At 35.7% G+C, this 20,429-nt stretch overlaps 1 protein-coding gene across 1 annotated transcript in view; it reads left to right on the top strand.

Moving 5' to 3' along the window:
• Positions 1-20,429, top strand: part of CERKL (CERK like autophagy regulator) — a 58,900-nt gene that overhangs the window by 14,707 nt on the left and 23,764 nt on the right. The window contains exons 2-3 of the mRNA XM_075093646.1: positions 10,570-10,812; positions 18,777-18,908. Of these exons, the coding sequence (XP_074949747.1) occupies positions 10,570-10,812; positions 18,777-18,908 (375 nt within the window). The remainder of the gene's footprint in view (positions 1-10,569; positions 10,813-18,776; positions 18,909-20,429) is intronic.

The raw sequence follows: 20,429 nt of genomic DNA, 5'->3' as shown, positions 1-20,429 counted from the left end.
ATTCTGTTTTATTTTAGTACTTAGCACTTGGATTAGGAATAGACTGCAATTAGGAATAGATACGTAAATGTGGTATGTAGCTACAGTTACCATACTGGACTTAAGAACTGTAGATGGGAGATGTCAAGGAATTAGCTTAAAATAGATAGGAGACTACTTGTTTGAGGCTATTGGTGCATGCAAGACACCAATATATTTTCCATACATCATGGAAAATTTTGGGGTGGGTTTTTTGTTGGTGGGTTTTTGACTAGTGGCTCTGTTTTGAAGCAGCTGATATGCCTGTCAGAAAATAAGTAGGTTTCTGTTTGTGACTTAGTGTACTAATGTAGTTTGAAGAAGTGAAAGTTATTTCTATGCTGATCACTAATTTTGAATTAAATGGTACTTAATGCTAAAATTTTATTCACAAAGTATTTTACGGATTCTGCATGTTCTTTAAAATGCATTAACTTATTCTACTTTATGCACTGGTTATTACACAAATCAAAACCAACATGGAGATCTTTTGGTGTTTGAGAATCTCATGAAAATTTCAAATAATGTGTTTTAATCGATTCATTACCATTTATTCTTATAATTCCTGAACTATATAAGAACATAAAATATTTAAAGAACTCAAAATATTGGCTTTACCTGATATTTTTTGAGTGTATTTTGATTTCCAAAATAACATTATATATGTTTCTCACAGTCTAATCAGATATTCCCCAGAATAATTTTTCTTCTGGAAAACATTTTGTAGAGCTGTTGATACACTTTATCGGTGTATTACGTACATGGTTTGAAATTTCAATTAGCTTAAAGGCATTATTTACAATTTTAGTTTTATTTCAACATAAGCATATTGCAGTGTGTATTCAACAGTTCTGCTGCTAAATGAAGTAAGCGTATACTTAGCTTGCTGTGCAGATACATGGGCACAGGTGGACATCCTGGTAGTATGCACCATGCAGTGAAACACATGGCACTACACAACATGGGGCAAAGAGCACGCAGTTTGAATTAGAAGTCATTTTATGGATACCTTGTAAATTTGTGCTTGTTCATGTACAGGCTGTAATTTCTAAAAAAAGTGTACCTGTTTTTATATCGAACATTTGTGAGACACGCATCACTAATGACGTCCTTACTTTCTGGAGAGAGGCAGTACTGTATGAGCCTGTTGATGTCAATATTTTAATAATTTATCTTTATAACTGCTTTTGTCTATATTTATAGTAACATTGGCACCCTGTGTACAGAAGATACAATCAGTGCTGAAAGGAAACTTGCATCCATCTGGAAGCAATAAACTTTTCTAAAAGACTGCACAGTGTTACTTAATCCTGTGATTTCTTACTGTGAGTGAAATTAAGGTTTGGTTCAGTTGTGTCACATCATATTGGTATCAAATCTTTTGTGAGAGCTTTGTCACAGTGTTAAGCTACAAACAAAATTTTAAAATTTATGAAAGTCTGAGAATGTAATTTCCTTAGTTGTAGGATTATGCATCACTGCAAATGTATTCAATTCCATATAATAACAATAATTGTAATGCCAGAAAGCTTCTGCAATACTGCATTTTGTAAGCTTTCCCTTTATATCAAGGGCTAATTTGTATAAAATTGACTAAGTACGCCTTAAATTTTGCATTGTGCTCAAAGTCATTTTGCTATTTTACATATGTAGCAGTAAGTATATTTTTAATATGCCAAAATGTTTTACAAAGTTAGGGAAATACAAACAGTTCCCCCTAAGAGGAAGGGGAAAAAACCCATGTATGTTATAAAGATCATTTAACAAAATTCTGTGGGGTTGTTTTGTTGCTTTTAAGTCTGTTACAAGTGTGGTGTACATGAACAAAATAGGATTCATTCATCCCTGCAGGCAAAGTGGTGTAGCTTACATTCTTCCTATTCCTGCATGGCAACTGAGCTGAAGAGCATTGGGGTGAGGGAAGGGTTTTATGCTTGTCAGAGGACTCTGGTGGTGCTGTTGCCATCTCTTACCCTTGGGCTAGTGTAGAAGTTGCAGATAGAATGGTACAAAGGATGGCTGAGTTAATGAAGAAAGCTCCTAAAAAAAGAGACCAAAGATCAATGAGGATAAAGCCAAACATAGAGCTGTTGATCAATAAGAAGTTCTTGGATGAGCTTACCTAACAGCTGATAGCTATGCTTCAATACCTAAAAGCATGAAATGCTAATATACATGAATTACCAATAGCTTATGGAAGGAAATTGTCCTGCGTTTAGAATGGGATGTGTCTGTTCTTTTTTCTGAAGAAATTGTGTGCTTGAAAATCTTTTCCAGAAAAGACCAAAATTCAGATATTTGAGGCATGCCGAGTTCCCTGAAAGTGGGACATTGATATTTAGCAGTATGGATGGTTTGTAAATCTGTATTTGAGGCTGAAGTAAATCTTGTGCCAGTAAGAGTCCAAGTAGAGCTAATTATTAACTTGTTAATCAATCTCAGTGATGTCAAGTGGCCATAAGAGGCTATTTTGATTCCCCACTTCCCCTTATTTTCTGAAATGACAGAAGCAATTGCCATGGTTATGACATAGATTAGTAGGTACAAAACAGTGTGTATATGTGAGATTTTTTTTGAAGGAATGTAAAATTAAGCTCATGTTTCCTCTTTGGGGATTCTTTAGTATCTTTCAGCTCTGCTAGCCCATTGTATTAAATGATGTAAGCCATTAGATCCTAGTCTTCTGTTTTATTTCAGAAACCTCTCTCTTTAAATGAATTCCATTATACAATGGTTGTATTGTTGGTCTGTGTAAGGCTGGCCATTTAATCTGATGCTTGCGATTGCAGAGGTTTTACAAAATGATGGAAATCATTAATGTTTGTTACCCTGTTGTTACTCTTATGTTTGTTACGTAACTACTTTCGCTTATTACGTGAAAAGCCCCAAAGTTTCAAGCGTTTAATAAAAGGTTTGCTGCTACTTTTCCAATCATATTATGAAATTAGGCAGTATGTAGGCCATAATCTTAACGTAAGATGTTGAGCTTTCTATAGTAAATTTATTTTCAGTGACCTCTTTCTTGATGTGGTGTTAATGAGAAAATGTAACTATTAAAAAGCAAAGTTTTTGCTGCATGCATCCTTTCAAATGCTTCAGGTTCAGAATTGCTCTCTGTCTGCCTTGCTTCCTTTCATCTAGCATTGTTGTTCTGTACAGCGTTATTCTCAGAAGACCTTATTAGGAGCATTATTTTTCATTTCATCGTCTCCCTCAAATTCTTTGTTGGAGAATGAAGGGAAAACTCTTCCTTAAGGTGAAGCACCTCTTCTGGAACAGTGTTAGGCCTCGTGCTAAGCTTTAATCACACTTTTGGTATGTTTTTCTGACAAAGTTCTTCTGTTAGCAAGGTACTAACTGCTCTAAATTAATAAGCAAGGTACTTCACTGCTCTAAAACAGAGAAGGAACAAGACACTAATGAAAGCTTGATGGATAGATGTCTAATGAGCCAAGAAGGGCCTTGTCCATGGCCTTCTGGGCATCATGGAGACCCAGAATGCTGGATGCAAGTGTCACTCCTGAGATCTGGTTGCACTCAGAGGGGGAGTTCCCAGATCTGGCTTCTCTTCGGGGGGGGAGTCAGCTCCAGCAAAGATGACCTCTGAACTGTACTAAACTCTGCCCTTATGGTATGGGATTAACTGAACTGTTCCCATTTTTGCTCTGTCAGTTGCCAGCATCATCTTTCATTTTGGTTCAGCCAGAGCTAGGAAATTTTGCAGTGTGTGGTTGTTGTCAGAAATTTGCGTATTGCTATCTTTTACAGGTGTAGTGAAAGAACCAAATCTTAAGTCATTGAGTATGGTCTGACTGAGGACTTCCAGTGTGCCAAATATCCCCCTGAAGCTGCACTTCCTGCAGTTGCTGTGATGATATGATTGTGGGCACAGGGTCAAGTATCTGCAATAGTCCTATTGGTTTGATAAGGATGTTCAGAAGAATGAGGATTAGTTTTTAAAAGATATGGTGGAGAACAGGGATTGGAATCAGCTGGTCTTGGGGGAAAGAGCAGTTTGAAACATGGAGAGAGAAACGAGAGGAAGATGAAAGGTTGGAGGTTGCGGTTTTAGATGTGTTTACCCATGCTATGAATATGGTAAAATTGTCAAGAACACCCTGAGCAAAGAACGAAAAAACTTTGCACTTTATGTAGAATATATTGAAACTTGCACAATACTGTTAAAGACAGTTTTATGTTGTTGTATTTATCACATTTTGTCTTTTTAAAAATTTATTATTTGTAAGAAATGTTAAACAGAGAAATAAAATAATGTAATTTTCATTATCTAATATAAGCCTTTATTCCATGATCTGGGATTTGCAATGGAAAATTACTGAGGTTTTCTTTTGCGTTTGGTGGGAGTTTTTTGTTGGGGTTTTGTTTGGTTGGTTGGGTTTTCTTTTTGTTTTGGATGGGATTGAGTTGAAAAATTAAAGCCTGAAGTACAGATTTGTTCAAGAATATTATTTTGTTAGTATATCAATTATTCTTCATAATAATCTTATTTTTCGAGATAGCTATCTGTCATAGTAGTTTAAGATAAGATGAATTCTCCAAGCCAGAATAGTGAATAATGCCTTTTACTGCTGTATTAAAATAGTGTGTAACTGCCTATCCAGCGAAACTAGCTTAATGTGCCATTACAGGTTTATAAAGTGGAGTTTTATTCTGAGACTTAATTTTTTTTTTTAAATTGATAAGATATAAATAGAGCTTTAAAAAATTAGGGGAAACCATTGAGCATCTTTCCCAGTTTTTGCTGACTCTCGCTGATCTATGTGTCATCTTTGGGGAGATTGGAATTGGAAGTGAAAATGCACAGCAGATTGTCTCAAACCAAGTTGACTTCCTGCTGATAAAAGGAGACAGTCCCAGTCCTTCCTACTTCCCTGCTGTGTATTTTCATATCACTTTGAAGCATCTCTGTTTTTGTAGGACTTGTGTTGAATTGATTAAACAACTTGTTGGAAGAGCAAAAAAAAAAAGTGGACAATCTATGTTATTTTAGGGACTTAAGTTGGCTCAGCTTGGTTTTGCCACATGCCAGACGTAAGGAAAAGGGCAGGGCTACACACTCGTGGCAAGTGAGTGAGGGTAGGTGCCTGCATTGGAAGAGGGATTAGTGGCAAAGTATTGCATTGGCTTGGCAAAATACATCACTGCATCCTCAGATTCTCTAGAGAAGGAGAATGAAAATTGGTTGTATTCCTGTCAGATGTTTTAAAGCTCTGTTTTCTGCCCTGAAGGATTACAGCTGTTCCTGCAAGTGAATAGCTGCCATTAAAAGATGACGTTAGTAGTTATACCCTGCTTTTACTCTCCAGTTCTGGAGGAACTGAGATGTGTCTCTTCACTACTTTGTAGTATTTCCTGAACTCCTTGCTGTTCCTGACAAGGTCATTACACACAGTCTGAGAAGCATGTTGCTAGACTAGTGCCTTGGTTATATTATGCTTCTCTTACAACACTATTTAAAAGGACTAGAGTAGTGTAAAGGTAATCAAAGAAAAACCAGCCCCTACCCAACCAGGGTACCTTCTGTACCTTCTTTTCCTCAGCTTAGTTTGATACTCTTGGCAAGCAGAAAGTGCAATTTTTCTTTCTCTGCTTGCAGAAGAGAGTAAGAGACATAGCATCAAATTTTGCCAAAGGTGTTGCATGACCTGGCTTTTTGAAATAAAAAAAAAACCTAGAAAATTGAGGTGTTATGAAAATAACTTTTCTGTTCTGTGTCTTTAAATCAATGTTAGTGTGATGAGCTAAACAGTGATTCTCAGCTCTTCTGGTGAGAATTATCATAATTGCTCCTTTATATTTCTCATTGCCAGTCCTCCTTAATCAAAGTTGTAGCTGAAAACTCTGTAGGGGTTTTGTGAATCAGTTGCGTTCTACTTGTGCTTTGCAGACTACAGTAAGGGAAAAATGGGCTTAATAGTTAATGAGTTAATAGTTGCTGTTTTATATGTATTAGACATTATCACATTAATTGTAAATATTCCTAAGCCTAAATTTGTAGACATATTGCCAAAACAAATTCAAATTTTTATTATTTTTGTTTGTTTTATAGTAATACAGTTATATTTTACTGTATATCCTGAATGGTTATTTTGAAAATAGTGTTCATGCAGTGTAAGATGACCTGTAATCAGTTCTATAATAACTGTTGTTGATCACTGTATTTTCTTTGGTATAGTCTTGATGATTTTTATTTCTATTATGTTATACTGCACTCAGCTACAGCGATCAACTATTTATGAAGTAAACTTTGAGAGCGTAATGGGACAGAGAGCCTAAAACATGTAACAGATTTCTCTATCAAATGTAGTTAAGTGGGACTCGGTGTCTTGCCAAAGGTCACAGGAAGAATTTATGACCAAGGGAGAATAGCACATTTTCCTTCATGTCCAATTCTCATAGTTCAATTATACAGCCACATTTCATGTATATTTTCTGCCGTTTCCCATGTACTCCAGAAATTTGTTTTACAAATTAAGTCCTCAAATACCACTTCTAGACGTTGGGCCTCTATTATAGGAAAACAGTCCAATAAATGTTTTGTTGTTGGAGTGTCGGTGTTTATATTTTAGTAACACGCTTCTCTTTACAAACTGTTCCATTTTTCAGTAGTAAGGCTTTTTTCTTTGTATGTGCTTTCATCAATTTTGCTGTAAACATGAGATAATCTATTTGTTTAAAGCCTAGTTTAACACTCTTTAACTAATTAAAATTTGTTTTGCTATTTACAATTAAACTGTATTTGAGTGAATTAGTCCCTCACCCTTTGATTTAGCTCAGTGTGGTGTATTTAGGCATAATTTTCTATAAAATAAGTGATTAGACTACCATAAATAGAAAAAAAGTAGGATAGTCTCATTGCTTGAAATCAATGAGAGGATAAATAGGGACGGACATAAAACTTCCTAGAAATTCATATATCCAGGCAGGGTTTTTTTTAATGCTGTATTTGGAAAAAAAAAAAAAGTGGACATGTGCAGAAACTGTGAGTACAATTAGCGTCAAGCAGATAAATCCAACTCTAATCCTGTTTACGCTCTACATCAGACAGATGTGCTGAGATTGATTTAGACAAGCCCTTGGCTTATAGTAATTTTTTTAAAGTGCCATATATTCTCTTTTTGTTAGATCTTTGTTAAATGTTAAGTGCTGTTAGTTTTACTCTTCCTAATGCCTGTAACCTACTTTATACAGGTTCCCTCTCTGCTCTCATGATGACAGGGCAGCCTAGTAGAAGAGATTATCTTTATTCCTAGTAATTAAATTGACTTTTTTTCAGAAGATACAACAATGGGAAGTGGGTACTGAATTAAATAAATAGCATGATATCTAATAGATGTATACTTAAATCTCTTGCAAGAACAGATGGTACCCAATATCTTTCTAAGTAATGTGAGAGGACAGTTAATGTCCTGAAACAGCTAGCAATAACCAATGTGATACTAACGAACCAGTAGGTTTTTTGAAGTTTAAAAAACTGTCTAATCCAATATATACTTTATTTTTAAAGTAACTTGGTTGTTATCACATACTAGAAATATTTTATAAATGTAGCTCGTGACTTAAATTTTCTGTATCTGAATTGTTCTATAAAATTTTACTGCATTTGCGATGTTCTTATTTTCAGTAAAAATAGGTGAAAAATTATAGAACATGCCTAGGGACTTTTATGCAGATTTGTGTTCAACTTTAGTAAAAAGTGGCTGTCCTAATCCTACTGGCTAGTCCAGTATTTCCTCTACAATTTAAAACTTGAGGATGATGATTTTTGTATGATTCAGTACTCCTACAGTTTATATGGTTCTCCAGGCTGTATCTGAAAATGTATTCCAGTAGAATGACTAGCGTCAAGTGCTATTTTTGAAAGTGTAGTGTGGCCTAGTAAGAATGTATTATTTTAGTTCTCAAAACTTTTGATGTGCATCTGAGCAACACAAGAATTTGACAAATGCAGAGTAAGACGAAGATGTAAAAGCAAATAAAAATCTGGCTGAAATAGTAGCATGAAAAGAAAAGACAAGACAAGCCTTACCTGGCTTATGACTAAATGTCATTCTATGAAAGCTAGTGGGGGAATAAAAAGTATTTAACAGGTCTTCATTTTACTTGATTTGTGCAGGACAAATATGCTAATGTTTGTGATTTATTTGTGATTTATTGGTGGTTGCTGCAGAATGTGTTATATTTCACGTGTCTTTATGTGTACCAGTTTTCCTATAAATGTTGAGTTTGCGTGCTGGAATTCTCAGTGTTCTGTATGTCTGACAGCAAGACTTTCTGGAAAAAGATAAGCAGACCCCCTTGAAAATGCTCTTTCTAAAATTGAAGCAAGTCTTAAATAAAGGTAATAAACTATGTACTTCTAGGTCGGTGATTCAAGATAACACAAGCGTTTCGTTTAAGGCCTACAAAGACTATTTCCCCCAAATGTTTTAGAAGAGCAATACGTTTGAAAAAAATCAAGATCTCTGATTTGGTAATGTTAGTATTAAGGTTGCTTGTACAATGTGCACTCACCCTTTGAGTCTATGCAAAATCATAGTTTAAATGGAATCATACAAGGCTTTTTTCACCTTAGCCCCCCGGTTTCATTCAACATTATCTTATAGAAAATACTTTTATAGCAGTCATTATAGTACTTTAAGCTTTGTGTTGTTTTATATTGTTTAGTGAGTTGCCTTCTGCTTATTTGCTGTGTTATGTCTGAAAATCTGCCCTATAGACAATTTCCTATGTGCTATCTCAGCGCACACATTTACTTGTCACAGTATTCCAGCTAAATATGGAATGGTTTTAGTCCAATTTTACACCTTAGTAGTGACATATGGAGAAATTAAGATGGTAAAATGTAACAAGTTGGGAAAATGTGTGGGAAACACAATAAGGTCATGCTTCTATCTCTGCAGTAGGTTATTTGGTACGGAATAGGAAGAATACCAAAATGGGTTGGTTGAGATTTGTTGGGAGAGGTAATACTGACCTGAGCTTTAGCTGTGTTAGCATTGCTGAGGTGCAGTCCTCCCAGGATTTCTGGATAGAAAGTTGATCACTGCCTAGTCTGATTCATGAAATTATGTTGAGAAATGCCATTGTCAACTGTTACAATAATTGCTGCGGGTTTCTTTTTCCTGCTCAGAAAAAGTATGACTTTCTGAAGCCCTCAGCTTCATGTGGTGTAATGAATTAGGTGATATTTGATTTTGCTGTCTCACGCCTGCAGAGCTGTCCATCTTCTCCAGGAAGATAGCTAAAATAGACTTTTGCAGGTTCTCCCTGGCACTTCAGTACAGCATGCAGCAAATATTCATCGAACAGAATCTGAAATGGCTTTTGCTATTGAGAAATCACTTGACTGAGCTGTTGCTAGATTTGAAAAAGGTTTCTGGTTTATAGCTTTTCTTGCCTTGGCCTGCAAAGGGACCTTTATTGGTGTCGTGTATCTGATCCGCCGTAACTACAAAGCAAGCAGGGAAAGTTTTCTTGTCATGTCCAGAGTATCTGACATCTACAGGATAGTGATGGTTTTCCTTCAGTCTGTGTATTTGACTTTGTTTTTGAGGAATCGGGTGTTTTACAGCTCAAGAGAGCAGGAAAAAGAGAAGCCTGTACCACAGTGGTTCAGTTGATAGATTTCCAAAAGGTGTTTGGAAGTAGTGTCACTGAAGTGATAAGTGTCTGCATCCACAGGGTCTAGGAGTGTAACAGTCTTGAGATAACAAAACCTTCACTTAGTGTTCAAGCCGAGCAGAAATCTCCCGTGGGGTGAGGGTCTTGGACTGTCACAAGAACTTTGGAAACTGTTTTTCTTTTACTTGTCTTTTAAGTAGATTTGTAACGTGAAAAGTAAAGATAAGAGCAGTGGCATGCTTTTGGTTTATTGTTCTATTTTCACCTAACTATGTTCTGATGCGTTGCTAGTCTAAACCGAAAAGGCAGCAGCTCTATGAAATGGAAAAATAAATGTGGCACATAGTCAGCTAGGGTCAGAGCACACTTTCTGATCTCCGAGAGCTAGGATTTAGGAGCATACAATGAAGAATGTGGTTTTGGAATGCATGCGCACACACACAGACACACACAGACACACACAGACACACACAGACACACACAGACACACACAGACACACACAGACACACACAGACACACACAGACACACACAGACACACACAGACACACACAGACACACACAGACACACACAGACACACAGATGCTTTACTGTTCTTGGAGCCTGCAATTTTATTTGGTTTTTGAATATCAGAACAGGGATTAAATTGCCTCTTTGAAATCGTGCTATTTGTATAGCTGGATACGTAACCTAAATAAGAGAGAGTTGGTAAAATATAAGACCAGTGACTGAGGCAAATGACATGCAGTAAGTTTCAATATAGGCATGAGCAGATGCAACAAGTGAAGCTAGAGATGAAGCCATAACGATACTTTTTTTTTAGATATTACTCCTAATCATGTTGATAACACTTCTCTCTTTTTTCTTTTCTCCCCCCATCCCCACCGCCTCCCCAACTCCCCCCAGGTGATTCCCAGATGGTTTTACAGGCTCAAGAGGAGATCATTGAAATGAAAGATGTCTTTTCAGTAAAACTGAAACGTCGTCGTTTTGTAGGACAGAAAAAAGGTGGTACTTTGCTAGGTATCACAATTTTTAAATGCTTGAATAAAGAAGAAAATAAACTAACAGACTGTGCTATCCATTTAAATAACTTAAGTGAAGATCATTGCCACTCATGGTTTAGACATCTGAAGGAAATTTTGAATGGTAAGCACTTAATTGGTGTTGATGTCATTATTATTTCAGAATTGTTTCCTTCGGCAATATGTAAGGTTGAGTGAAACTTAGAGAAATATTTTGCCTGTGGAAATTAAGACATAAGGATATGGATGTTATTGCTGGAAAATTTTGTTTACTACTGAAGTTTTACATGATGAAGTGTAAAATTTGGGGAAGTGACAATAATTGACTAATGCAGCTGTAAAATTAAACAAGTTAACGCTACATTTTGGAAGTGTTTTGGAAGCTACTGAAAATAAATAGCTTACTGTATTCTGACTGAAGGGTCTTCTGGGAAATCTGTTTCTTTAAGAAATAAAGTATATTGTTGATGTTTTCACTTGGAATTGCAGCACATCTGATGGTACTGCAGTTTTGGCAATCCTGGGAACTCTTGAGGGACTTCCCAGTGACTGTTCAGGATCTCTCACTCAAGACTCACAGATTCTTTAAGAGGCTAATGGGAGAGGCTTTCCTCTTCTTCATAAATTCACAGGTCAAAGTGCTCTTAAGGTTCTATAGGACTCTATATAATTTGATGCAAAAATGTATTGACACTAGCTACCGATGAGAGGCAGTTCTTTATTTTAAAAATATCTTTCTGTGTTTACCTGGGCTAATGCCAGTTTCAGGATGCTTTGTTTAACCCATGATAGTTGCATTTTTTTCATGGAAGCTGTATCAAATTTAAGAAAAAATATTCACCACGTAGGGGGAAAAACCCCCAACAAACCAAAGCCTTTCACTGTAGTTTAATACCATCAACCCTGGAAAGACACAGAATATAGCACACTTCTGATTTAAAAAAGCAAAGCAACAAAAAACCCACACAAACCAAACTCTCTGATTTAGCTCCAAAGTGTGTCTGTTTACAGACAACAGAAAATGAGTTTTTTACAGGAGAAAATCAATCCATCTTGTAATAGACTATTAAAACTCCAGCTGAATGGCTAACACTGAGCCAGATTACAGGATGCGGATCTAACACATCTGTAGCATTTGTAACAACACTTGCAAAAGTGATTTACAGTGCACTTCTAGTAAAGTGACTTTGTCAAAGGCAGGTATTAGAGAAAGTAAAATAACATGAGTTATTAACAATGCATTCTTACATTGTTTACTTACAATATGCTTTGGATTTTCCAAATAAACATGTGTATTAAAAAGTGCCTTCCCTTGCCCCTTTTTGAAAGACTTTATCACGAAATATCTAAATCTGCAGGAGTGCCAAGATTCTTGCAGATCTCCAGCTACCCATAAAGGCAAGGACATTTGCATAAGGAGCAAATGTCTGTTTTGTTCCCAGATTACCCTCCATCTATCAGGAGCAGTGATACCATATGTTCACAGAAAAAAAGCTGCAGTAGCTCTTGCTCAGGTTGCCTTGACTTCGAGGTGCAGTCTCTGTTTTATAGCTTTGTAATTGGAAGCCACCTGAACCTGAAAAAAGCATTCTGTGCTATGTTGCTGTTTTTAGTTCTTTCTTCAGCTTCAGTCTTTCTCCAGAAGCTCAAACCCTGTACAGATTTTTCTTGATCTCTAATCAGCACATTTTTTCTCCTTTCCTTCTATTTCAGGAATAATCAGGACTCAGGGGGGAAAAAAATAACCAAACACAACCCCCAAAGTATATTTTACTAATGTGTATATTGTTTTAAGTTCTGTAATTACAATAAAAATACTTTTCACACTGTTACATTTTGAAGTCTGAGTAGGTATTCAAACTGCCTTTCTCTCCAGAAAATCAGCAAAAAATGCAGCAGCATTTCTGCATTCAGTGTATCGGAGACACATTATCAGTGATTGAAACAGTGATGGTATAGTAACAGTATAATTCAGAAGAAAAGTCTTCTGATTTAAAGTGTACCAAACATTGGTAAGTTCCCAGTGGGGTGGGATTCAGGTCTGGACTGAAAGTATAAAATGCAGATAAGTTCTGTTGATTCCTCAGTAACTGAAATTTCAAAGGCACATTGTTATATTGCTGCTTGAAACAGTGATGAATTGTCATAGTTTTTGCCACAGCTTGTTTTCATAATGGTGCTGGTGACATCTTTGTTAATGAACTCAAATTGGTTCCATTTTGGTTTCCTTATAAACTCCAGAATAAAGTTAAAATTTCATCCCTCTAAAATAGTCAAAATGTAAGTGTACATGTCTTTTTTTCTGATCTATCTGATCACAAAGTAAGTTTTTATTATCTGCTGCATTATTTACTTGAAGGTTTTTTATTGCTTCTAGGCTGGAGCAAATTAAAAGCAGGTGATTTACCAAAGTAGAGTGTATGTATGTTTGGTTATGGCTGTCAGTAAACATGTGCTTTCATTTGTCAGAATGGCTAAATATTACTAAAGCTGTGTCTCCTTTGAGAATAAATGAGACTTCTATTTGTTTACATTGCTCTTTGACAGGTTTTTAGATTTTTATGCATATAGTTAATTAAGGAACAAAAATAGCAAGTTTATCAGTGAAGATACAAGCTAGAGGTTTATCTGGAAATTTGTTCCAGTGAAGATTTCCTCTCTTTTTTTTTTTTTTTTTTCCCTGAAATACCATGTACATAGTTTCCGTTTTACTGTGCATTTTGTGTCTGACATGAATGTTTCTTGCATGATTTTTCCTGTTCATTCTTACCTTCTTCATAGTGAGTATCCTTTGTTGCTTTGAATTTGTGTTCAGAGTGCTTCAGTTTAAGTCTAATTAGGCTATAGTTTTTTATGAAGCCCGTCACCTTATAAGTGAGCACACAGATATAATACAGTTCTTCAGAATTTAGTTGCAGTGGCTGCTATTATGGCTTTTTGTGCGTGTGTGACAGGGTAACAAAACGCATCTTCCCTCTTTTAAGTAAGCTCTTATTTTCTGCATACTGTTGATTTTCTGCATAACGTTGCTGCTGTTCAGATGCATGCCAGCTATATATGAAGAGCTTGCTCAATGATACTGTGTTCAGGAAAACTGAGCTTCTGTATTTCACATATTTGTTGTAAAATAACCACTGCCACCTTAAGGCATGCACTTATGGAGCCTTGTTCTGGACTGGCTCCTGGAAAACCCCACATGGCAGCTTAGACTGATTCTAGTATGCTGTTGATCTCACGTCAGACCTGTTGTACACCTGACTCTCAGTGATTTCCATTTATACATCGCATCTTTTTGTACTGGACTTACAGGCACTGACACAGTGGACATACTGTGTCAGTGGAATTCACTGTTTAATTTTAAAGATCCTCTGTGCATGCAAACGCTAAGTGTTACTTAGATGGTTAAGACAGCCCCAGAAATGAGGGAAAATACATAATTATCAATGCTTATCCATTTATTTGAATTTTTTTAGCAAAATAAGACTTATTTTTAGTAACAGTTGATTTGAAAAAAGTTTTCTGTAAACTAACAGAAGACAGTAAATATGGTTAAGAATGAATTATAAAGTAGCAAAAAATGTGTGAAGTGCATTTTACTTTTATCTACTATTCTGTAGTATGTCTCTCACTGGGATTTTATATGAATGTCTGAAACTTCATGCATGAAGTTTTAATTAAACCATTAATGTTAAACATTAACTTTGGTTAGTTAATATTAACAGTGGTGTCTCCATAGTTACATTAACAAATCTGTCTCATATTATTATTTTCCTCATGTATAATATCCTTACTGTTTTATAAAGTAGTTATAAATGTATGCAATAATGACATGATTCCAGGCTCTTAACTTTTGTAACATAAACCCATTTTCATAAAGCTAAGGACTGAAAGCAGCACAGATGTATGTCTGAGCGTAGCGTCTCTGCTGCCCTATGAGCCTTTGTTTTCAGAACACCCTGATTGACCCACCACCCTTCATGGTTCACTGATTCACTTGATAGATCAAGTTTAAACTAGTGCATATTAGCACATTTGTTAGTACTAGAGGAACAGTTGGCCTTCCTGCTTTAGGCTGCTGGTTCGTTTCAAATGGAGCAGCCACAGAAAACAATGACAGACCAGTTAGGAGAACACCAAAAGGCTGACAGACTGAAATCAGTTGCAGACTGTACTAAATGAGATTGATTCATTTATATAGCTGCTGTTAAAGAAAATTAAAATATTATTATTATTTAAAAACACTTTTAAAGAAGTTTCACTATATAATTGTGTGAAAGTGTAATTTTTGACCGTTATTGGATATTCTTTCATTAAACTCAGTTGTTTGGTGTGTTATAACATGTCCAGTGCACACTGGGAATGATTAATAATAATTTTTGTCATGATCATCCATTCATGTCAGTTGACAATCATTTGGTGCAAACAAAACCACATCAGTAGTATACTGTAACTCCGCTCAAATGCCTGTTTGTGATATCTATTTCTATAAATAAGATAGTTTACCTTTCTACAGAAGTAAATTGATATTCAAATAGTCATAAAGGGAGTATTGTAACACTTGTATCCAGTGAATTCATTTGGTTCTTGAAAATCTTACTAGGTTTTATGTATTAACTCTATTCTACTTTTCAATGATAGCCTAATATATAATAATAAATACAATTCCTGTTTGAGAATAATTTAATGAATTATTTTTTTAAAAATAAGGAAATGTGATTTCAATTAAGTTTCCTTAAAAATATAAGAATTTTTTTCCACACCAATTGAAAAGTCTGTATTCCCTTTGCCTATTGATGTTTTCTTTTAAAACTTTATATTGCCACCTAGGACTTAACTGTTTTTCAGTTTCATGTGTAAAAATTTAAGTGGGATATTGATGTTTGCTTTTTTCCTTCAGCTTTCTCCTAATAGTGGTTTAACAGTAAAAGAAAATTAATTTTAACTCACACTGTCTGGGTAACAGAATTTATGACACTTCTTCACCATTTTCTACTTCTGCAGACTCTGCACTCTCCTCCTTTTTCCCTCCGCTTTGTGCATTATAAGTGCGTGTGTATATATATTATGTTTAAAGATACACTTTACTTGCAAATGAGAGACTGTAGTCAGTTTTTACAGTTTTCTGGCTCTGGTTATTGGTGGGGGTTGAGCATTTAGGGCCACATGATCACAGGTAGGAGTTCCTGTAGAGAAGATAAGAAACATGAATGCACATTAATAAGTGTGGCTAAATCTCTATTAAATCGGGAGTCCTTATAGTTTTCAATTTAATTTTGGCTGGTACTTTAGGAAAAAAATCAAATCACAGAAATTTTTTTTGGGGGGGTCTTAATATTTTTGACTTCTAGAAGACTGCAATAATACCCTAGCAGATTTCCAGTAAGTGTTTTGAATAATGATTATTATAACGTCTTTATGATGTTGATTTGTATGTTTTAATAGTCTTTAGGAACTTGTGTTCTAGGTAGACTTCCTTATACAAATAAGGAATCATAATTCCTGTGATTAGAAATTACCAGTACATACCTGCAGTGCTTGTTTCTGTTTCCAGAGAATCAGGAATAATTTAGGTCGGAATGGACCTCTGGAGGTTATCTATTCCGGCCTCCTGCTCAGAGCTGGTGAACTTCTGAACAAGATTAGGTTGCTAAGAACCATGCCCAGAGAAGTTCTGAAAATCTCTAAAGATGGACATTCCGCAGCCTCTCTGAGCAATAGCTTAACTGCCCTCATTGTGAAGAGTGTTTTCCTTATTTCCTTATTTCTTTATTCCATATTGGAATGTATCCTGCTGCAACTTGTGTCCATTGCCTTTTTGTCCTTGCACCTGCAAGAAGTCTGTCTTGGTAGTCTTTGTTAGTCCCACAGTAGATAGATAGTCTGTTCTCAAGGCTATACAAAGCCTGCTACCTCTGCCTCTTGTATGTGGCTTGTTCCAGCCCCCTTGCTGAAGTCATAGAATCATAGAATCGTTAAGGTTGGAAAAGACCCTTAAGATCATTGAGTCCAACTGCTAACCTATCACTGACAAGTCCACCGCTAAACCATATCCTCAAGCACCATGTCTCCCCTTCTCTGTTCTCTTGGACTCACACTACTTGATTTGTCTTGTGCTGGGGGGGGCCTAAATATGGATGAAGTTTTTGAGATTCAGTCTCGAAAGACTTTGAATACAAGGGCGTAATCGCATCTTTTTAACTACTGGTTGTCTTCTTGTTAACGCAACCCAGTAAGCAGTTGGCATCATTGTGGCATCGATGGCACACTGTTTACTCATGTTCAACTCCTTGTCCATCAGGAACTTCAGATGCTCTCTCAAGAGGTGCTGCATAGTTGGTCAGTCCCCAGCCTGCACCGTTAGGGTTTTGCTGGGCCAGGTGCTGGGCTTTGTGTTTGTCTTGAGGCTTTTGTCAAACACTTCTTGTAGCTAATCAAGGTCCTTGTGAATGGCAGCCCTGCCCTCCAGCACATCTGTTCTCCTCACCAAGTTCCCTCTTTCCTTTTTACCTCCTTTTTAAAGGAGATACTTTTTAATATAGGTACTAAGGCTTATTACAGAAGGCATTCAGGATTCACCAGGCATTAAGGATTCATCAGGATTAATTTGCTGTGCAATGACATGGTGCTGTGTGTAACATTTTGCCATAAGTATAATTAGAAATCTTGTTTTTTATGTATGCTTTCAGGTTATAGCATCAAACCAATCCAGCTATTTCCTTCAGTATTCTTTAAGAAATCTTCTAAGATTTGCTAACACAAACTGGATAAAGTGCTGGTTTTCATTTCCAGGTTCTTTGATGTGTTTAAATAAGTGAAAAAATAATCTATGGGACTTTTATAATTGTAATGTTTTGATCTTAAGGAATACTTTCCCCTTTGATGCTGAAATAGTATTTAGCTATAATTTCTCTGAGGAATTGTTCCTGTTCAATTGCTGAGGTAGAGTAAGTGGGGAGCAGCTTCAGGAAGACCCAGCTGAGACTCTGAAGGTGCATGTGGCTGAAAAATTGAAGTAATAGTCTACATGGGGCAGGAAAACATGATTTCACTCGGCTCCTTTTGGAGTTGTGGCCTACTACTAATTTTGTTCTTGAATGCTGAAAGCAGTATACTTGCCAGATATTCTAGCTTTCATTTGGCTAAGAAAGTGGTAGTCTAACCTGATACTAAAAGAAAATTTAGAATTTATAAATTAATTAATCGAATACAAAATTGTTCAAATCATGTATTTTAAATAGCTACCAAAGAAATAGCGGTATCATATGCCACCATTTGCTTTTTGTAGAAAACCAGCCTCACTGAATCATGGCAATTGTAGGAATTCTTGAAAAGAGAACTTGAAAAGTAACGTTATTGTTTTGGTAGGAATTATTTACTACTCAACAAAATACCATATTCCAAGTAATAAAATTACTTTATGGGATGAATGTGCAAGACAGAGTACTGTTTGCATAGCAGTATTTCTCTGTGTTGTTTGCTCAAAGTTTGTCACTTCAAAGAACTAAATGTGACCTTTTTTTAAAAAAAAAAAAAAGATTCTCAGATTTCTGAATGATATTACCAAGTTTTCTATTTCTTTGTATTTCATCTGACTTCTTTCAAGATGAGGGAATTTCCTTTGCACTGTTTGCTCTGCAGTCTCAGAAAACAGAAGTATTGGATTGTAGTATCAGTTTTGTTGGGTGTTATTGTCATATGCCTGCTGGGAGTGTTTCATATTAAATTCCCCAAAAGATATGTTTTGATGTTTGGGTGTTTCTGTTGCCCAATCTTATAACTTCACATTTACCCTGCTCCTGTATCAGGGTTTAACTAGCTTCTGACATACACTTTTTTTTTCTGGTTCCTACAATGTTTTTGTTAGTGTGTGATTAATTTCTACTGTTTATTAGCTGTACACTAAAAAGTAATCAGTACTGTAAATTTAAGATAAATAGTGCACATCCAAGAAGAGATTGAGACATTTTTTAGACTGTAGTTTACTTGTCCTGTTAAAGTACTGTAATGGTTCTAACGTTAAAAAATCAGTGAAGCTGTAAAAATAGCTGGCCTGTGTGTAATTGTAAAAGTTCTGTGTCTTCTTTTTAGGCTTTCAAAATAGACCAAAATCCTTAAAAGTGTTTGTGAATCCAAGCAGCCACAAAAGAGAAGCCACTCATGTTTATTATGAACAAGTTGCACCTCTTTTTAAGCTTGCTGACATCAAAACTGATGTCACAGGTAAGTTCCTTCAAAAGCATAGTTTAATCCTTTGTGAAACTAGTACTAAGCATGCAAGACAATTTGAATTTACTGCTAATCCTTATTGGCTTTCCCTGCAAGTAGTGCATTTGGAACTGTAGTTAATACAATGCAATATATTTTTATTTCATCAAAAATGTTTTAGTAATTCTGTTATTCATTGAATATTCTCCTATAGCTATCAATACTAGTAATATATTTCTTTGTATTTTTTAAAGCAAGTATTCTATAAAAAGAAACAAGCATTAAATGTCTGACTGGCTTGTATGTGTTTGCTAAGAGTTATTTCTGCATTCTGACAAACACATGTCCTTAAATATTGCTTCTCTTCTGAGAACATCTATTGGCCTGGCACCATAAGAGGGGCTTATCTGAAGGACACATTATTTCTGGATTCTGACTCAGTTTCAGGGATGACCTGGAAGCCTAAGTGATTAAGTTCTGTGATTATAAGGGCAGTTCTCACAAGTCACATGGTGTTTGGAGAATGCAAAGGTACAACTTCAACATTGTCGTGATGCTGCCTTCTGCTCAACAGTAGGTTCCCAATAGCAGGTTTGGATTTAAGGCCCAAATTTCTGATGGAGTTCTGCTTTACGTCCTGAATTTGCACTTCGGCTGTTTCATTTCATTGATTTTTTTAATAAGAAATTGAACAGGGAAGCAGTGATTTTTCTTAAAGCAGTAAAATATTAATGATCTCATTATTACTTCTGCTCCCTTCTGTGAAGAGACCGAAACTTATGCTGCATCATATTTGGTCCCCAAAACCACCCAAGTTTACAGAGAAATTATATTAGTATTTCCCATTCCAAATATTTTTTTTATCCATAGTATTACAATTCCCTTTAATAAACTGCTAGCTTTTGATTATGCGTTTCATATCCATGTGAAGTGTAAACTCTGGCGCAGGACACTTTAACACCAAAAGGTCTTTTTCCTATGTCTGTTGTAATTGGTTTGCAAAATACTCAGTTCTAGCTTAAACAAATTATAAGACAGAGGGCTCATCCTACAATTGTCCCTTAAACTTCTTGTGAAATCATGACTAGTTCAGATTGCAGGCCAAAATCATTCTGAGCAAGTCTGATTTAGGCTTGAGGATGTACTAATGCAATAAGTGTATGTATATGAGATTTATCTTGCTAATTTTATTACCTGTATCTATGTATTTTTAAATTACTTAGCCCACAATTTAAAGTAAAATCAATTGAAGGCTAAAGATGAATGACAGTAAGTGTGAAAAAGATTCAGTCTGTGTTAGAATTCTGTAGTGATAATTTCTTAACTTCCCTTAACTGACAAGGGAATGCCAACAGCTTTATGTAAGTTTTGATTCTCACAGACATATTTTTCACCTGCAAGGCATAGATGATATTGTAAACAGGCTAATAATAATGCTGTCTTCTTAGAAATTGAACTTAGTTTTGTTTGGTCACAACTGTTTAAAAAAATTTTTTTTGTCATGCAAACTGTAGTTAGAGGTGACTGACTATGTCA

Source organism: Phalacrocorax aristotelis, chromosome 5 (genome assembly GCF_949628215.1).
Source record: "Phalacrocorax aristotelis chromosome 5, bGulAri2.1, whole genome shotgun sequence".
Taxonomy (NCBI): Eukaryota; Metazoa; Chordata; class Aves; order Suliformes; family Phalacrocoracidae; genus Phalacrocorax; species Phalacrocorax aristotelis.
The sequence above is the reverse complement of the archived record's forward strand: the minus strand, read 5'-3'. Positions and strand labels throughout refer to the sequence as shown.